Genomic DNA, 17,209 nt, shown 5'->3' on the forward strand with positions numbered 1-17,209 from the left:
GTAAATATGGTCTGAAAATCATGAAACTTGTCGAGATGTAATGATATCACATGAGGAAGCTGTGATAAAAATCCGACGAGGTTTCCTGAAAGTTACAATATACGATGCTTAGAAAATTAAGAGTTCTCCAAAGAGGTGTATGATTTTATGTGAAGCTCGATTAGGTTTTAAGCATCGTAGATGTGAAACTTTAATGAAATCTTATAAAAATTTTATCACAGTATCCTCACATGATAACATGACATCTCGATAAGTTTCATAATTTTTCGACCAAATTTGCCTTTTATACAATTTAAACACGACTTGAACATAATTTAGTCGCCATGTTTCGTGAATAGTAGATTTGAAATTTCTGGTCCTTCCTTCGATAAGGCCTCAAAGCATGCTCATTAACATGTTCATTCATTTTTTCCACTATTCAAATGAGCACGCAGTTCAAATTTGAATTATTCAAGAAATTCAATAAAATAAAATAAATTGATGAAATATAGCAGACACTTCGATAAATGAACCTAAATTACATATGTTGTTGAGGAGAATGTAGGATGATAATAGAAAAAATTTTGGACAAAATATATAAAAAAATATGTATATTTTGCCGAATGTCTCCTCTTTGCCGAGTGTCTTCGACTAGTCACTCGGCAAAGACTTACGCCGTTAATTGCCTGGTGCTCGTTTGCCGAGTGTCTGCCTTTACCGAGTGCTCGGCACTAGGCAAAAAATTCTTTGCCGAGTGTTTTTCTTTGCCAAGTGTGTGGTACTCGGCAAAAGAGGAGTTCACCGTGTGTTTTTCTTTGCCGAGTGCGGCACTCGGCAAAGGTCTGGACACTCGGCAAAGGCCGCGTCTCCGGTAGTGATAGTTTGAAACACGTTGAAAGAGCCATATCACACCTCTCCTTCCATTGGGGATTCAAGTGTGAGTGTTGCTAGAGGAGAGATTTATGCTTAGTGAGCTATCATTCAAATCCCTTGAGCACTAGGTTCTTGTCAAGCCGGTGATTAAAGTTTATTACTCTTGGAGCTAAGTGCTCCTAAAGGGCTAGGCGTGCTTGTGAGTGCTCAGCTGTTTTGTGAGCTCCACAAGAAGTTTGTACTCGCCATCCTCTCGGAGGATTTTATAGTAAGTGATCTTGGGCTTGAGCGTCGGACTCGCCCTTAGGGAGAAGCATAAGCATTCTTGAGCACCATCGTCTCTTGAACTCTTCCTCAACGGAGACGTATCTCCTTTAGGAGTGAACTCTGGGAAATAAATCTTTGCCTCTCTGTGTCACCTTACTTTGAACAATTGGTTATTTGCTTGTGAGACTAACATTTTAAGGTTTGTGATCGATCTACTATTATACAAATATCTAGAGTAAAGACAACCGATGAGAAACACTTCAAAGGTACTACTACCTCTTCTAAATTTATTTGATCTAAATTAGAACAACAATATCTTTATTTTTGTGTACATTGTTTTATACCTGGACTCTCCGGACAATATCTCCGGAGACTCCGCACACAAAGTCCGGAGTATTCGGATATATATCCGGAGTATCCAGACATCTGTGTTACTGATAGTTTTTAAAGTGTTTTAAGTTTCAGATTAGTCTATTCATCCTCCCTCTAGGCATCTTGAGGTCCTTTCATAACTTGTATAGCACGTGTATATATGCTTATAAGAATATTTTTTACGATGTAGATGCATTTATTCTTCATGTAAAATTATTTTTCTTCATGTAACTAATTTATTCGTAATTTCAAATCATTTGTTGGCTCCGTAGATTAAATTGTTCGGCGATATTGATTCATTTATTCGCAATACATATTTTATACAATCATATGTTTATCATGTTTATCTATCGTATACAATCAAATGTTCGCCATGTTTAACGTTTTTGTTCGTAGTTCTTTTTTCATCATGTTTAACTTTTTGTTCATAGAAATAATTATTTATTCATGTTGTTAAAATATTTGTGCCCAGTAGCGGAAATTAATTATTTACTATTAAAAAATATATATTAGAAATATCATGTAAACATAGGCAAGTGTTGTCTCATTTTGAAGATCTTATCATAAGAAAGATAATGGTTCAATTCAAATTTAATTTGGATGCTCGGTTTAATAGCTAAATTTTTTTTAGTTTCAAATTTGTATGCATGTGGGTGCGTTGTCCTTGCATGCATCCATGCATAGGATCTTTTTCCTCTTTTATTAGCCGTATACACTTTTATTGGCCGTATACATGCATGCACGCTGCGGGGTTATTTGGATTTCCGAACTGAACTTGTTAACATTGGATGTTTGATACCAATTAGGAGTATTAAATATAAACTAATTACAAAACCAATTGTATAAATAGAGGCAAATTCGTGAGACGAATCTATTAAACCTAATTAGTCTATAATTTGATAATATTGTGTTACAGTAAATATATGCTAATAATGAATTAATTAGTCTTAATGAATTCATCTTATTAATTAGTCTCCATTTATGCAGTTAGTTTTATAGTTAACTTATATTTTTTTAAATAAAGTAGGAGCACTGCAAGGCATTTAAGAAGAAAAGCAAGTGGAAGGTTACGGAGTTGTGATTACATAAAAATTAGATTATATATAGTCTAGCATCCAAACATTCTATATGACCCGGACTGAAAATTAGTCACTGCATCCAAATAGCCCCTATATTGTATTGGTGGGGTGATGGTCCATCAGGTGATGGTTGGAGGGAGCCATAATATTAAATTAATTTAGCTCGATGATCTAGTAATTAACTTTAGCCGACGCAGGAGGGCGCCGATGATCGGAAAATCTGTCACCTGCAGTGACATGTAACCACACCCTAGAAGAAGCGCATGCATCGCGGGACGGCAACGCATTGCGCATCAAGAGCTGGGCGAAAGACTTGCTGAATCTAGCATTTCCCAAATGAGTTTTTGTTGGCTTGATCCGTAACTCAATTTTGGGGGAAATTCGTAAAGAAATAGAAGTTTCTCGAATTTGCTCTGTGAGTTTGCACTTTGCACTAGAACGCAGACAGTTGACCAAGATGCTAAACGCCCGAAACCAGGTCAGATGAAACGAGGACAGCTCAATCCTATCAATCAATCTCCATAGGCACCCCGCGAATTGAACTGAAACTCATCCATTCAGTCCAAAAAGATAACACAAATACACAAGACACTGAAACTGAAACTGAACCCATCCAGTCCATAGAGACAGCTTTTTGTATGCTGCACTGAACATCTGAACCCAGCAATTTGGGTTAACCGGGAAGAGAACACAAAACCCAATCGCACAGTTGCATCAACCGTGACACGGATGTGAATATCCTTCATCGGAGCGGCGGCGCGTGCCGGCCTCGTGCACTGAGGGGCAGCTGGAGCACCTCCGGGGCCCAACGCCTATGGCGGCATTGTCATCCTGGCACGGAAAGGTGCTGCTCTGTCTGTCGCTGGAGGCATATCGGTCGCCCGGGAGGGCGGGCGAGTCCATGTCCGGCCGCCGTCTCCATCGCTCCAGTCCCATCCTGCTTTCTCTCACCATCTGCTTCGAAAAGACGCCGCCTCCATCTCTCTAATCTCAGGATACGGCCGCGCGCAGGCGTCGATGCGGGTGGCGACAAGCGGACAACTGGTGAATCCCGGCGCGCGCGCGGAGCGGGGCTCGGGGAATCAACGGTGAGTTCGAGACGGAGAAGGAGATGCGACGGCGAGGCAATTTCAGCGGGCCCGGGCTGCGGCGACGGACGCCGCCGGCGAAGCAAAAGTTTCAAATAGCCCTCTGAAGTCGATCCAGTATTTGCAAATACCCCCTAAAATGGATTAATAACCGCGATCCAATTATTTACATATTAGCCCCTATATTTTATAAATATCCCCCTAAATTGGGTCGCGATTAATAGTCGCGATCCGAATATTTACATATACACCCTTACTATTTCCATATAGGCCCTCGTTTCGTTCTCGTTTTCGGCGGCGGATTGAAGCAAGACAGAGGCCCGCGGATGGATGGCGGCGACGAGAGGCGCCGTGTGCATCCCTGTAGATGTCCGATTGGTGATGGCCGGGGGTTGAGGATGGCTGCGGCGGCCGCGGCGGCGGTGTCGTAGAAGCTTGCCATTGGGGGTTAATTTGAAGGAATCAGGGTTCGCTAGCGGTAGCGGTAGCGGCCGGCAGGAAGGATGCCATCGGCGCAGCGTAGGTGCTTGCCCACGGCGCCATGCCCATGACGCCGGCGGAGAGGGGGATCGTTGTCTTGCCCACCTGACCGTGCTGAGGAGGCTCAGGACAACACGACCATGCCGTCGTCTTGCGCCGGCGCCATTCTTAGTTGATGCTTGGCGGCAGGACGGCACGCGGTGGTCGGGAGCGTGCCATCTATGCAGCGGAGGTGCTCACCAGTTGCCATGGTGCCGGCGGCGAAGGGGATGCTATTCTTGTCCATCTGATCACGCTTGCGAGGCCAAGCTGTCCAGTCCTCTTGCTGAAAACAGCACATCTCAAGTGTGTCCCAAATGTGGGTGGCATGCTGGCTCATCAAGGGCAAATTTCCTCCCCAGCCGCGCAGAGAACGGTAGTGAAAAGATGGCTGCCAATGGTGTCCGCCACCGCACCCCGTCGTGAGGTGGACCACTGATCTGGTAAGATGGCCAGCTTACTTGGCATCGTAGCTTGTTTTAAAAGTTTAAGTTGGCAATAAACATTGTCAACCAAATTTTTTTTAAAAGGATTGTCAACCAATTTGAAGCACCCTGATTTCGGCATCGCCCCAATTTTGGCCTGCCGCTCATACAGTCCGTTTTGGCACAATACAGACATGATCATAGCTTGCCAAAGAACAGCTATCTGCACGGAACTACGGCCATAACTTACTGTGCTGGCAGGCAGGGCAGAATTCGATCATATTGAACTTCCAGCCGATACAGCACTTGCTGGGAGCAGAACAACAAAACCAAAGCAGAAACTACTCTACCCAGGAGGAACCATACACAGCATACATGACAGCAATTAAAGTTCACGAACTTCCTTTTTTCTGATTAATTTCCTTTTGTTTGTAACGAAGCATCTATGTACGGCACAATATGGGAGTTAGATCTAGATGTTTGCCAAGAGAACATGACGATATTCACAAGGGAGAAGCACCCGCAGGTTAGTGCTATTCAAACACCAAGTCAGTCTGATTTTGGAGAAGCTTCATATCTTCACCTCCCTAACGTCATTTTGTCCGAATGGGGTCCCACAGCCAGGACATTTCCGGTGGCGAAGCTCAAGGTTCCTCTGAATGCATGGTGAGCAGAATAGGTGGAAACATTTGGTAATAACAACCTGTTAACAAATAAGCAGAGAAATAGGACCTCGTCAGCTTAGGCAGCTAATAATCTGGTTATCCAGCATCCAAGAGATTAACAGCAAAACAGGATCTTCATGGAGGTAAGAATGGTGTAAATCTCTGCCATCTTGATTAAGAAACAGGTTTAGATCATTCAAAAAAAACAAAAGCTGCACAGCACATTATATGTTACCTCCTTAGGCCGGTCAAAGCAGACACCACACTTGAGAATAGCCTTGCATTCTTTTATTTCATCCTGTAGCTTCTGGATAGTGGTCTCTTCAGTCTCAGATGTCAGCTCCATAACTTCATTTTTCACCTCTTCATATTGTTCCTCAAGCCGCCGCCTCTCACTCCTGGAAAAAGTAAAGGTAACGTGAAAGTGGTTAGATGCCAGCAGCATTGCACGATCAATTTGTAAAAGAAGCTTAACAGCGGCCTAACCTCTCATGCTCTAGCAAAATCCTCAGCTCAGAAATCTTTTGCTGAGTCTGGTCATATTCTTTCTCAGAGGATCCAACAGAGGACCGAAGCCACTTGAGCTCCTTCTCTGTGTTAGATACCTCCAGCGCAGTCCTTTCCAGGCTAATTGTAAGATGTCTGTTTTCAGCTGAAGTTTTTATCGCTTGTGCCACACAAATCTTCATCTGTAAAATCATTTCAGTAAACCACTTTCAAAACTGGTTCAACTCCCAAGTGTAAACACTAAGATCAATTTACATTTTTGAGTTGATGTTTGCTATCACAAAAATTTCTAGGAATGTGTTGCCACATAATTTTTTTTTTGAAAACTGTGTTGCCACATAATTAATTTTAGTGACTGCAGGTTACCAACAAATGATACTATATAAAAGAAGTATTATTACAACAGAAGTAGGAAACTACCTGCTCTTCACCACGGATCATTTTCAGTTTGGATGACTCCAGGGAAGTATTAACTTGCTGGAGTTGCTTCTCTAACATAAGCTTTTCAGAGAGAAGGGAACTCGAAGCTTGTTTCATCTTCACACTATCCGATACCAGCTGTTAGATGAGAATTAAGTTACTGATAGCAGCCAATAAGAAAAGCAAAGCTAAGATTTTGCCAATGAAAAACTGCAAACAGAGTTTTGTAAACTTGGTTGATGTCCTTAAAGCTCCAGAAATAACTGGCTAATAGACACAGAGAGGTAGTTAAACAGCCTTAAGTGAAGCTCTTTGCCTCTATGTCACTAAAACATTCTGCAAAAATACACCATAAAACTGACAAAACTGGTAGACGATGTCTCTAGATCCTTTTTCCTTGCTTGCCAGCAGTTCACGCCTCATTGCACACCAAAATATGGTTGAATGTTTAGATACCTATCCTGCTGTGCTATGGTAGAACTATTAAGACTGCCTAAGCTTACAAAGCAGGCAGTGTTATGTGAACATTAGCATCAAATACTCTTTGCATCCGTACACCATGAGTTTGCAGTTTTGACGTAAAAGGGATTAAAACAAGAACTAATAAATACCTTTATGTTAAAGTCCTCTCTATCCGCGAGCTGTTCAAGAAGATGCTGATTTTGTGTTTGCATGTCTTCATAGGCTTGACCGATTGTCTGTATGCAAATATCATAGGCTTTCATAGATACCCTCAAAAAAAGGTATTGATAAGGAAAAAAAAAAGTAAATTTACCTCAATATCAGAAATATAGGCATCTCCTTCAGCCTCTTTAATTCTTATTGCCTCCTTGAGTTCCACAACATCTCTGAAAAACAGATCATACAAGTGACAGTATGGCTTATAGACATAGAAAATCAAATCTTCACAAAACAATCTAATATCCAGTAGGTTTGCAAATATAATATATAATACTTGTCACTTTACATCACAGATGAACCCATCAAATATTGATAGTTCATATAACTATAGAACACTAAACTGGGTACAAGATACAACTTCAGAAAAGCATGATTTTTTTTAGATAAGTTGAATTAAAAGAATCAACAACTATCAATTGTTCTAGCTTGTAGACATAACGTTGTTCCCTGGAGCAGAAAACCAACCTTTCAGAAGCATCTACTTTGGCCCTTAACTCTTCCAGTTCTGCTTCAGCAAAGGAAAGCCTTTGCTGGCATGCAGCTTCAGCTTCAGTTGCTGCTTTCACTCGAAGCTCAAGACTATGCTCCTCTAGATTGCTCTTCAAATATTCAGCCTGATTGCGAGCTCGGTTTTCTGATTCTTCAATATCAGCAATTGTTCTAGATGCACAGTATACATAGAATAATGTTGTTGTGAATGAAATATACATGTATGTTAAAAGACTACGACACGCATGTAATGTGATTCTTGCACTATACATACACTTTTTCGATCTAACACTGTCCGTCCCAGACAAACTGCAAGTAAATATGCAGTACCATGGCCATACCCTTCTAATTTTCTAAATGTTTACATTGTAAATTACCTGAACTATATTTTTCTTTGTGCAGTTAGCAACAACATTTAGAGGCCTATATCAACTAGTCCACCTAATTGCACCTTGCAGGTCAAATCAACAGTCATTGTTTTTCCTCAACAACTTGATTGATGTTTGATCAGGTCATGATTATTCAAAAATAGCACACTAGATAGCTAAAATTGACAAACATAAATGAAACTCAATGTGCGCCACAAATAATAAAGATTTTTTTTTATAAATTTACAAGGTGCATGAACCATAGCCTGGGCTCAATCCCCATTTACCACTACTATTATTATTGTTACTAATACCTCTTTGTTTTTACTACCCTGTTAACTTTTTTTTTGCCATATGTTGGGTTTCATCTCTAACCTACCCCAACTTGCTCGGGAATAAAAGGCTTTGTTGTTGTTGTTGCATAATTACATAAATGAAATTAATTTTAGAATATGGGCAAATATAGATCTACAGTAAATCTATTTATTTAGAAAATTATTACTTTGAAGAGAGTTCAAAGAATTATAAAGCAATCACATATATTTTTCATATACTATATCTAAAAATCCTGAGGTATTGTATATCTAATTTTAAAGAAGATAGACATCCTATTGAAAATTGACAAATAACCAGAAATCCCATCAAATAACCAGAAAATTGGAATATAATTATGAGGACAATTGACCAGTGCAATTGCAAACCGTTTTAAAAGTGGCATATCTTTTAAACATCCAAAATCGATATTAAAAATAATGGCCAAGATTACCTTGACTCAGAACATTCTTTTGCGTACATATCTGCAATAAATTGCAGCTCCTGCTTTTCCTTCTCCAACTCCTCAACCTGTTGAAAATTGAAATTTCATTGACGAAGTAAGAATGAAAACCCTGTCACCTCTTTTAGTAGCAACTTCATTTCACCACGATTGGTGCTCAAAATTTGCATCCATGAATGCTAAGGGCCTGTTCGGATGAATGGGAAAGAGAAAGAGAAAGTGCAAAACTTTTGCTCTTTTGCACTTTTTTTGCACTTTTGGATCCAAACACCCCAAAGTGCAAAAGGGCAAATGCTACCATAATTTTGCTAATTATGGATTAATTAGGCTTAATAGATTCGTCTCGTCATTTAGTCCTCATCTATGTAATTAGTTTTTTAATTAAACTATATTTAATACTTCTAATTAGCGTCCAAACATCTGATGTGACAGGAGCAAAAATTTTACCATTTGCCCTTTTGCCATTTGGGGGTGGATCCAAACAGGCCCTAATTACTCTTTAGTTTCTAAATAGAAAAAATATATCATTCATGATCAAGCCATACAACAGTAAATAGATGGTCCGACTGTTATTTCATAAATATAATGCTGCTATCTCTACTATCATTGCAAAATACACAGCCTGTGCATGATTTTACATTGGATGCAAAAGAAATACAATAGTGTCATATGGGCCATTGGAAGAGAACATTGTTTGCAAACTAACTGTAAAGCTACTTACATCTTGATACTTGAAACTGAAAGACCAGGTACTATGTTAATTGATAATATATTAGTGTATTTTCAGAAACTAGGAATCAAGGCTAGCACTTTGCTAACCAATCAAGCTCTTAACCATTATAGTGTTGCACGTCCTCGCTAGTCACTATGACAAAACTTGATATATTTGCTATAGATATTCTGATATAAGTATCACAACTTGTGGAGAGACTAAAGAAATACACTGACTTTCCCTGGGGATGTGAAATATATGTATCAATTTCTTAGGCTCCTAGTACCACCTTAAAGGAAACAGAGATGTTTTCAGGATAAACATACCAATGCTTTGAGGGACTTGATCTCAATTAGTTGTGAGTTGTATGTATCAGATATCACCTTTTGTTCCTCAATCTGAAAATCCAACACATTTTCAGCACATGTACTAGATATTTTGCTAGCTCTTTAAAATGTCTGCAAAAGAGCACAAAATATAGAACTCTAATACAACATATAAACTCTACTTAAACATTTTTTTAGATGGCATCAAAGTATATATATAAATCTATCGCACAGTGGTCCCACATATAACTCTGCTTTGACATGAGCAGTAAGATAATCTGAATTCAGTAAACCAATAATGATTTCAAGTGATCCAATATTCCAGACCCATTATTTACACGCAGTGCTTTATGCTCACAAGATATCCTATGCCTAGAGTTAAATACTCAAACATAGTCATCACAGTCTAATAAGGCATATTGACAGATAGATGAACAAGGAAACTTATGTCCAGAGAAACCAGTGGAAATTCAAAATCAAGAACTGAAGGACCGGATGAAGTGCATGGAACCACCGTCACGTGCTTTCAGTTGTGACGGGGGCGTGAGCTGGCACCACCACCCAGGATCAGTCCCAAGAGGCCAAGAGTGGCAGGGTGGAGAACCACCCATTACTCAAAACTTTGGGGAGAAAAAGAACCAAAAAAACTCGACCAGGGGGAGAGACGTCCCCCTGATTTTCATCTTAAGAATTTTGTGCCGCGACTCGAACCCAGGCTGGCTCAGCGAACCGCTTCTCCGGCGTGTTCAGCTGACCAGTTACACCGTGAAGTGTTGGCGGGAGAAAAAGAACCGAGTGGAAGAAATACGCATGAATATTCATTAGTGCATGGGAAGTAAACTTCCCATAGGGTAAGCTTTAAAACAACATTCACAGGCATGAGTAAGGTTACAAAACAACTTGACATAGGCAGAATAAAGAAAATACAAATGCAAGAGGAATGCTCGACCAGATTGAATATAGACCTTCTTAGCTACTAATGATGTTAATGACTCCGCTTGCTCACGTAATGCAAGTGCTTCAGAAGCGGCATCCTTTGATCTACTCAACTGATTCTCCATCATTCCCAGCTCATTGGAGAGTGCTGCAGCCATAACATGAATCTCATTCTTGAAGTCTTTCTTGCCTGAGGAGAAATGAGAACAAAGTATATTACATTCTGCAAGAAGAGATGAGCCACTGTCCACTGATCCCCTATTAAATATAAGCAATGTGCGAGGTCCCCTCTACCTGAATCTTGCAAAGTTTCCTCAACCTTGGTCTCAAGATCATTCTTTTCAGATATGAATATCTGAATTTGATTTTCCAGTTCTTCAATTTTGGTCTCATAAGTGGCGATAGTTTGTTTAATACTGTCGAATGATTCTGCTTTTGCACAAATTTCTTTCTCCTTTTGCATGAGCTGGTCCTTGTCATTCTACATTCACACAAAGAAGGAAAGCTGGAAAATGGAAAACGATACTAATGCAAGTCAATACAACAAAGGACAGATATCATACCTGTAAAACTTCAACTAACCCCCTACAGCGCTCTATCTCCGCATTCAGATTCTGTAATTGATCATTAAGAATTGCGTATGGTTTTGATACTAAAACATAGTTCTCATCTTTCAATTGCCCCTGCATACATAGATCAATGAAATAAGAAACACAAGGATCCAACTTAAGATACAAATATATGTCAATCATCCACTACAAATCAAGGTACCGACCTCAAGATCTCCAAGTTCCTTGGACAGTATTAGATTATCCTCTTGCGTCTGATGGAGTTCTAATAGACGGTTTCCTGCGAGGGTCTGCCCTCAGTTGGGAAAATCCGTAAATTAGCAGTAAAAGATCAAACGTACAACTAAAAGATGGAAGGGAAGATAATACTTCTAAAGAACATCCATCCGAAGAAAATTGCAGATTCGTTTGACTACAGTTCACAAATACCTTAGCTGCATCAACAGCATCTTTGAGGTCTTGCCAGCTCATACTTTTGTCCGAAGATTTATCAGTAGAAATGCCTCCATTCACAGCATTTGCATCGGATGCATCCATGACAGAACCATGTCTCTGCAATTGGAGCACAACCAACTTCCGTCGACTTAACTCAAGCTCGGCCATGCTTTCCTCTAGCTCACCTGCAATCCAATGAGTGCATATGCATTATGGGTTGGTTTCATTTATAGACCAGGTTAGCCAAAACTACATTGACCAGACTTGGTAATTTAGCATGCATTTATTTTTTGCTACTTCATGCGCAACAGAAATTTGGTATGCATTTATTTTTCGTTCATTCATGCGCAAACAAATATTAGTACAAATTGAACGCCCTGCTAAATAAATACACAAAGCATCGTATAAAGGTCCATTGCAAAAACAGGATTTATTTCATATAACAGGGCAAATTTTAATTATACAGCAAACAAAAATTGGATTTATTCCACATTCACATATACTCCTTCCAGTCGCTAATAAGTGACTTTGTTTTGGGTGGGGTGGGGTGGGGTGGGGGTGGGCAGGGGGTGTAAGTCAACATTCCAAGCTTTGATTCCAAATTACCTTTATTGCGTTGAGTTTTGATATTTGAAAATGATAAGGGTATATTTGTATCGGGAAGTAGTTTCATGATAGTACACTTTTGCTATGTATTACACTTATATAACAAAAATTAGTCCAAAATGTCACTTATACATTGGAGGGAGTTAAGTAAGATGGAAAAAGCAAGAACTGTGAATAAATTGTCTTGAATGCAGATGCAGCAAACTTTCACCCAGATGGGAATGGGTGAGGGAAGGATATTTTTTAACACCTGAGATGCGCTTAATTTCCTGCAGCTCCCTTGAATGGTTGCTTTTGGAAGCCTCAATCTCATCCAGATACCTTTTGTGCTTCTCATTAATAATAGAAATAGCTTGACTGGCATTCTCAACAACCTCTTTCAAATGGTCATTATGGTTTTGAAGGGCAACGATAACATCTACAGAAAATAAGTATGGTTTCATCAAATGTGTAATGAGTATAGAACTTAGGTGCAGAGTAATGAGAAGGGAAAGGGTACAAGATTTCCATTTTTCTACCTTCATTTGACTTTTGTCCATTAAAAGCCAAAGCTAAATATTCACTTCTAGCCTGATGTGAACAAATTGCCTCTTGCAGGGACTTCATGAGAGTAACAGTTACCGAACGGCGAAAAGCAAGAGTTTCTTCAACAAATTCCAACAAGCTATTTTCATTGTTATGTTTGAAATTGCTGGACTTCAAGAGCCTCAAGAGAAATATCTCCTCAGAAGGACATGACTCAAAAGAATCTAAGAAACAATGAGCACACGATAAGGTTAAAAAGACATCACTACTGAAACAAAATGGACCTTACAAAAGCGTTTGCCGCAACCTTCTGATAACTCTTCATGGTCAAGTGCTTGCAAATTGCCCAAATCCCCACCAGCCCGTACCCCAAGCAGGACCAAATCATCAATCAGCTATATATACATAGATGTAATGAGATGTTGGACTGGAAAAGATGCATACACAAATTTATCAGACACAAAGGAAAGCACCTGATTCCACATTTTATTCAGCGAAATCAAAGTCTTGTCATAAGAACATTGCTCATCTCTCAGCTCCTTGAACTTGCCCTCCAATGCATGCATTTCAGACTTCTGTGCCTCCAATTGTTGCACCAACTTTTGGTTTTCATATTGAAGAGCTGCGGAATCCATCTATAAAAAATACAATAATAATGAAAATGAAAAAATTCATCCTACAACAGTAAAAAGGGAAACTTCAAAAGGGCGACAAAGGAACATACAAAACCCAGCAACCAAACTTTCAAAATTGCTTACGTAATCTGATGAGAGCAGGTACTCAGTTATTACGGTCAGCTTGCAATTTTTTTCCAAGCAAATTACAGCTGAAATTTAAATTATATATTGACAATTTGATATAGCATATTTCTAAGGTCTCTTTGGTTTGTGATGCTGGTGAACCAAACAAAAAAAATTTGGTAATACCAAAACCTGTGCGAGAAAATGATGTTTGGGTTGTGGCTGTACCGATTCACGGGCAATGCAAAACATAGCTACTGTCCTTTTTTTTAAGTTATTCACTGGAGCAATTATATAAGTCAGGCGGAGGCAGGAAACCGGTGTTTGGACTGCAACCATGACGCAGTTTGCCAAACCTGTGAGTACAACAAGTACCAAAAAAAATTTGGGCATGAAAACACAGACAGCATAGGTCTTAAATTAATTGATTTAATTGTAAATAATACGACTGTTCAAACAGATTGCATCAGAAAACAGAGACAGCATAGGCCTTAATTAATTGATTTAATTGTAAGTAATACGACTGTTTAAACAGAATGCATCATTACACATCAGATGCTTGGAGTGTGCATTAGAAGATATGTTCCTAAGAAGTTTGATAATAAGAAAATGATGTGCTTAAACAGCCAGCCACGGGGTGCCATCTAGCTTTGCATGCAACCAGGCCAAGATGTGAGCGAGCCTGCACGACGTGTACTGTAGATTTGAGTCGCCCACTTTTGTTTGGGCATTGCCAAACTTTGGTTCTAAACCAGACTGTAGACCAATTTCAGGAACAGTGCAAAATTTTTGTTGGCTCAGGTTGGCTGAAAATCCAGTAGCCCCTTATAAAGAAACTCAAATTAAACAGAAGGCTTCGATCTCAGATCTTTCACATGCGAATCACAAACTCCTCAGTCGTATATACTAATATACCATGGCAGCAAATATCTACAATAGAAAGGTTTCAAATGACCATCTAGCGCCGGAATTCAACATGACAGCACAGAATATTTGAGGCACTTCACTGGTCATTATATAATATTGATGTCTATTATTATCGTTAGTGGCATCTTGTCCACTTCCAGTCTCCTGGATGTCAAAAGGTGAAGGAAAGGAAGGATTCCAATAGGAATTCAAGCCCATTCCCCCAGTCCGAAGGGATACAGAAGAAGGAAAAATATCCTAAGAGAACTCTATTGAATTCCTGAGAGAACCCTACATTCCAACAACCCCTCAAGCTCTTAATCATAAAAGGTAAGGAAATAAAAAGGAAGGAGGGAGGCAAGTTTACGCCTGTAGCATCCTGCAACCAAGTCTGGAACTTCTAATTTCACTAACAGATAATAGTAATTTAAAGACAAATATGAAGAACTTTCCATCAAGTCCATTTTTCTCATTAATGTTCACTGATTGCAGTCTACTGGCATCCAGAAGTGATAAGTGCACTGCTGAGTAAAGTGGAAGTTTAGGGTTAATTTGGAATACAGTACCGTTAGCTTTTATTTAGTCTAACATAACAAGTGCTTTTCAAAAAAGTAACCTATGAGATTTGATCCTAGTGTTTTTCTTTTTTAAAAAAAAAGGTAAATGCTCTAATATAGCTGGAAGTAGTTGAACTAGCTTTCCCTGTAAACAAGCCAGTGACATGATAAATGAAACATCCTTACTTATAACGCGCAGTCGTGTGTGAAGCTGCATTAATTTAGAACAACTAACGTTTTCTCGGCACCCAATTTCCGTTATCGTCGACAGCTAAGACTGTAAGTAACCTTACAGAATCTCCAACTACGGGTCATATTACCGCCCAGCTTCCACATCAAACTGAAACTACATGGGGGAGGATGAATCAAATTTATTATGCCAATATCCAGTCCAGATTTGTTAAAGAAGACCATGAGCATAATATATTCAAACCATTGAAACGCCAGTTAAAAGAAAATCAGCGCGTGACCATGACGCACAAAAGGACCAAGATGGTTCCAAGGATCAATTCCTGTTATGATAGATCGATAAACGGGCTAGTCAATCAGTTGGACGAATGCAGCATAGGTGCAACAGCAGGTTGCACCTTGCAGCTAAGCAAGCACTCATTGCGAGGTTTACGGCGTGCGCAGGTGGGTTTCGATTGAACTTAACAATTTTTTTGGATGGGTGGATTACCGTTCCCATCATGCAGCAGTGGAACCCTCTACTACCATAAGGAGATAAAAGTGATTAATGTTTGATTGTCCGAGCTCCCATAACAGAACCCGACTAATCCCACCAAACAAGTTAGGGTTTTTTACCGGCAAACGAATTCAATCCCTGGTGTGGGATGATCTCCACTCCAGTCGAGGCCAACCCAACCCCTGGAGTACGACGAGGCCGTCGACGGCGAAGATGAATGCGAGGAAACGAGTCCCTCCCTCCGTGGCTGGCGAGCTCCGATGGGATGAAGCAGGAGGCGGGTTCGACGCCGCCGCGCGCGCTCGGGCGCGGGCCCGGACCCAGGAGGACGCTTGGGAAGGAGAGGAGGAAGGTAAGCGTGCCGCAGCCGGGAGCTCCTCGTGCGGCCGGCTGCCTTCGTTGGATTGCTCCGAGAGAAGAGGGGTCGGCCGGCGGCGGCGGGGGCCTCGTCGGAGCAACGGCGAGACAGGAGCACTGGGATGCGGGATGTGTGCTTCCGCTCACACTAGAGTGGGTCCCTCAGGTATGTAGCATCGGCTAGCTCAGCAGCCCAGGTATGCCTTTCTTTTTCGGTCTCGGCCCGACTCGGCCCATCCTAGGTTTGTTCATGCGAATTGCGCACTCGGATGGATGTGGGCTGTCCACGAGCCCAGCTGAAGCGAGACCACGAGCGAAAAGAGAGGCCGAGGTGATTAACTCGAACGGCCCACATGCCTCCACTTCCTTCAAAAGGCTTCCGAACCACAACATGGGGACCTGCACCGCACCTGGGCCGTTCGAGTTAATCAGATGCCTCTCTGGTCGCAGTGGTACCGTCTGAAACTACTCTAGTGATGGTAACAGTACGATTTCTCTCCCTGCTTGTCGAATTGAATACCACGTTGAAGCCGAAACAGAAAGTGCAAAGCCTAAAATACGCTACGGGTTCTCGAACTTGCCTCGGGGTGCCATCCGATCCTTAAACTTTCAAAATGCATATTCAAATACTTAAAATATTTTAAGTCATATCACGGAGATCCAAATCACAGTTATTTAAGCTAAACCAAAAGTTATATAATTTGTTCAAATAAAAGATTATATATGCACAAAATAATTCATACCAATTTACTTGTATAAATATATTTAAATAAAAAAGATCTATATAAAAAATTGTAAAATAAGAAACTCATATGATCAAATTTGTAAAAAAATAGAAAATAAAAAGGAAAAATTTTGGAGGAAATATTGGAAAATAAAATATTAGGCATAGAGTTTTGAAACAATATTTTGGAAAAAAATATAAAATATAAGATTTGAGTAGAAAATTTCAAAAATAAAATTTGGACCCACATGTAAGCTCTATGTAATTCGAACACTTCCACTTTACGTGATACGATTAGCAAGTTTGGAGATCTAAATGTACATTTTGAAAGTTTGGGGACTGGAATTACACCCTGAGCCAACTTCGAGGACCGGCAGTGCATTTTACTCCAGTACAAAACTAACACTAAGTATGTAAGCGGGTATCAATAATATTTTTTGTCAGATAATTAATTATAATGGCATACCATTCTAATTCATTTTATCAACATTTTAGATCGATCCAATGACCCAAAATATATATAAATTACGTCCCCAACTAGCACCCTTTTGACCCCTCACGGCTAACATAACACACAGCAGCTCGTGGTGGATTCTCGAATCACAAGAAAACGCCATGGCCGAA

At 40.1% G+C, this 17,209-nt stretch overlaps 1 protein-coding gene across 2 annotated transcripts; it reads right to left on the bottom strand.

Annotated features, from left to right (window-relative positions):
- Positions 1–4,987: 4,987 nt before the first annotated feature.
- LOC112899307 (E3 ubiquitin-protein ligase BRE1-like 2) lies at positions 4,988–15,999 on the bottom strand. Of its 2 annotated transcripts, XM_025967731.1 has the most exons (19): positions 15,624–15,999; positions 13,090–13,251; positions 12,924–13,011; positions 12,610–12,840; positions 12,342–12,509; positions 11,480–11,670; positions 11,257–11,340; positions 11,045–11,164; positions 10,776–10,962; positions 10,511–10,671; positions 9,546–9,617; positions 8,499–8,575; positions 7,341–7,535; positions 6,970–7,042; positions 6,806–6,892; positions 6,195–6,332; positions 5,754–5,956; positions 5,503–5,665; positions 4,988–5,305 (listed from the first exon to the last, which is right to left on the bottom strand). In XM_025967731.1, the coding sequence occupies exons 2-19, from the start codon at positions 13,249–13,251 to the stop codon at positions 5,174–5,176; spliced, it is 2,532 nt and encodes an 843-aa protein (XP_025823516.1). In that variant the 5' UTR covers positions 15,624–15,999; the 3' UTR covers positions 4,988–5,173. The 2 variants fall into 2 exon arrangements, with proteins under 2 accessions (XP_025823516.1, XP_025823523.1); XM_025967738.1 differs by lacking the exons at positions 12,342–12,509; positions 12,610–12,840; positions 12,924–13,011; positions 13,090–13,251; positions 15,624–15,999 and having other exon boundaries at positions 11,257–11,330; positions 11,480–11,643.
- Positions 16,000–17,209: the final 1,210 nt, after the last annotated feature.

This window comes from Panicum hallii, chromosome 1 (assembly GCF_002211085.1).
Source record: "Panicum hallii strain FIL2 chromosome 1, PHallii_v3.1, whole genome shotgun sequence".
In the NCBI taxonomy this organism is placed as follows: domain Eukaryota; kingdom Viridiplantae; phylum Streptophyta; class Magnoliopsida; order Poales; family Poaceae; genus Panicum; species Panicum hallii.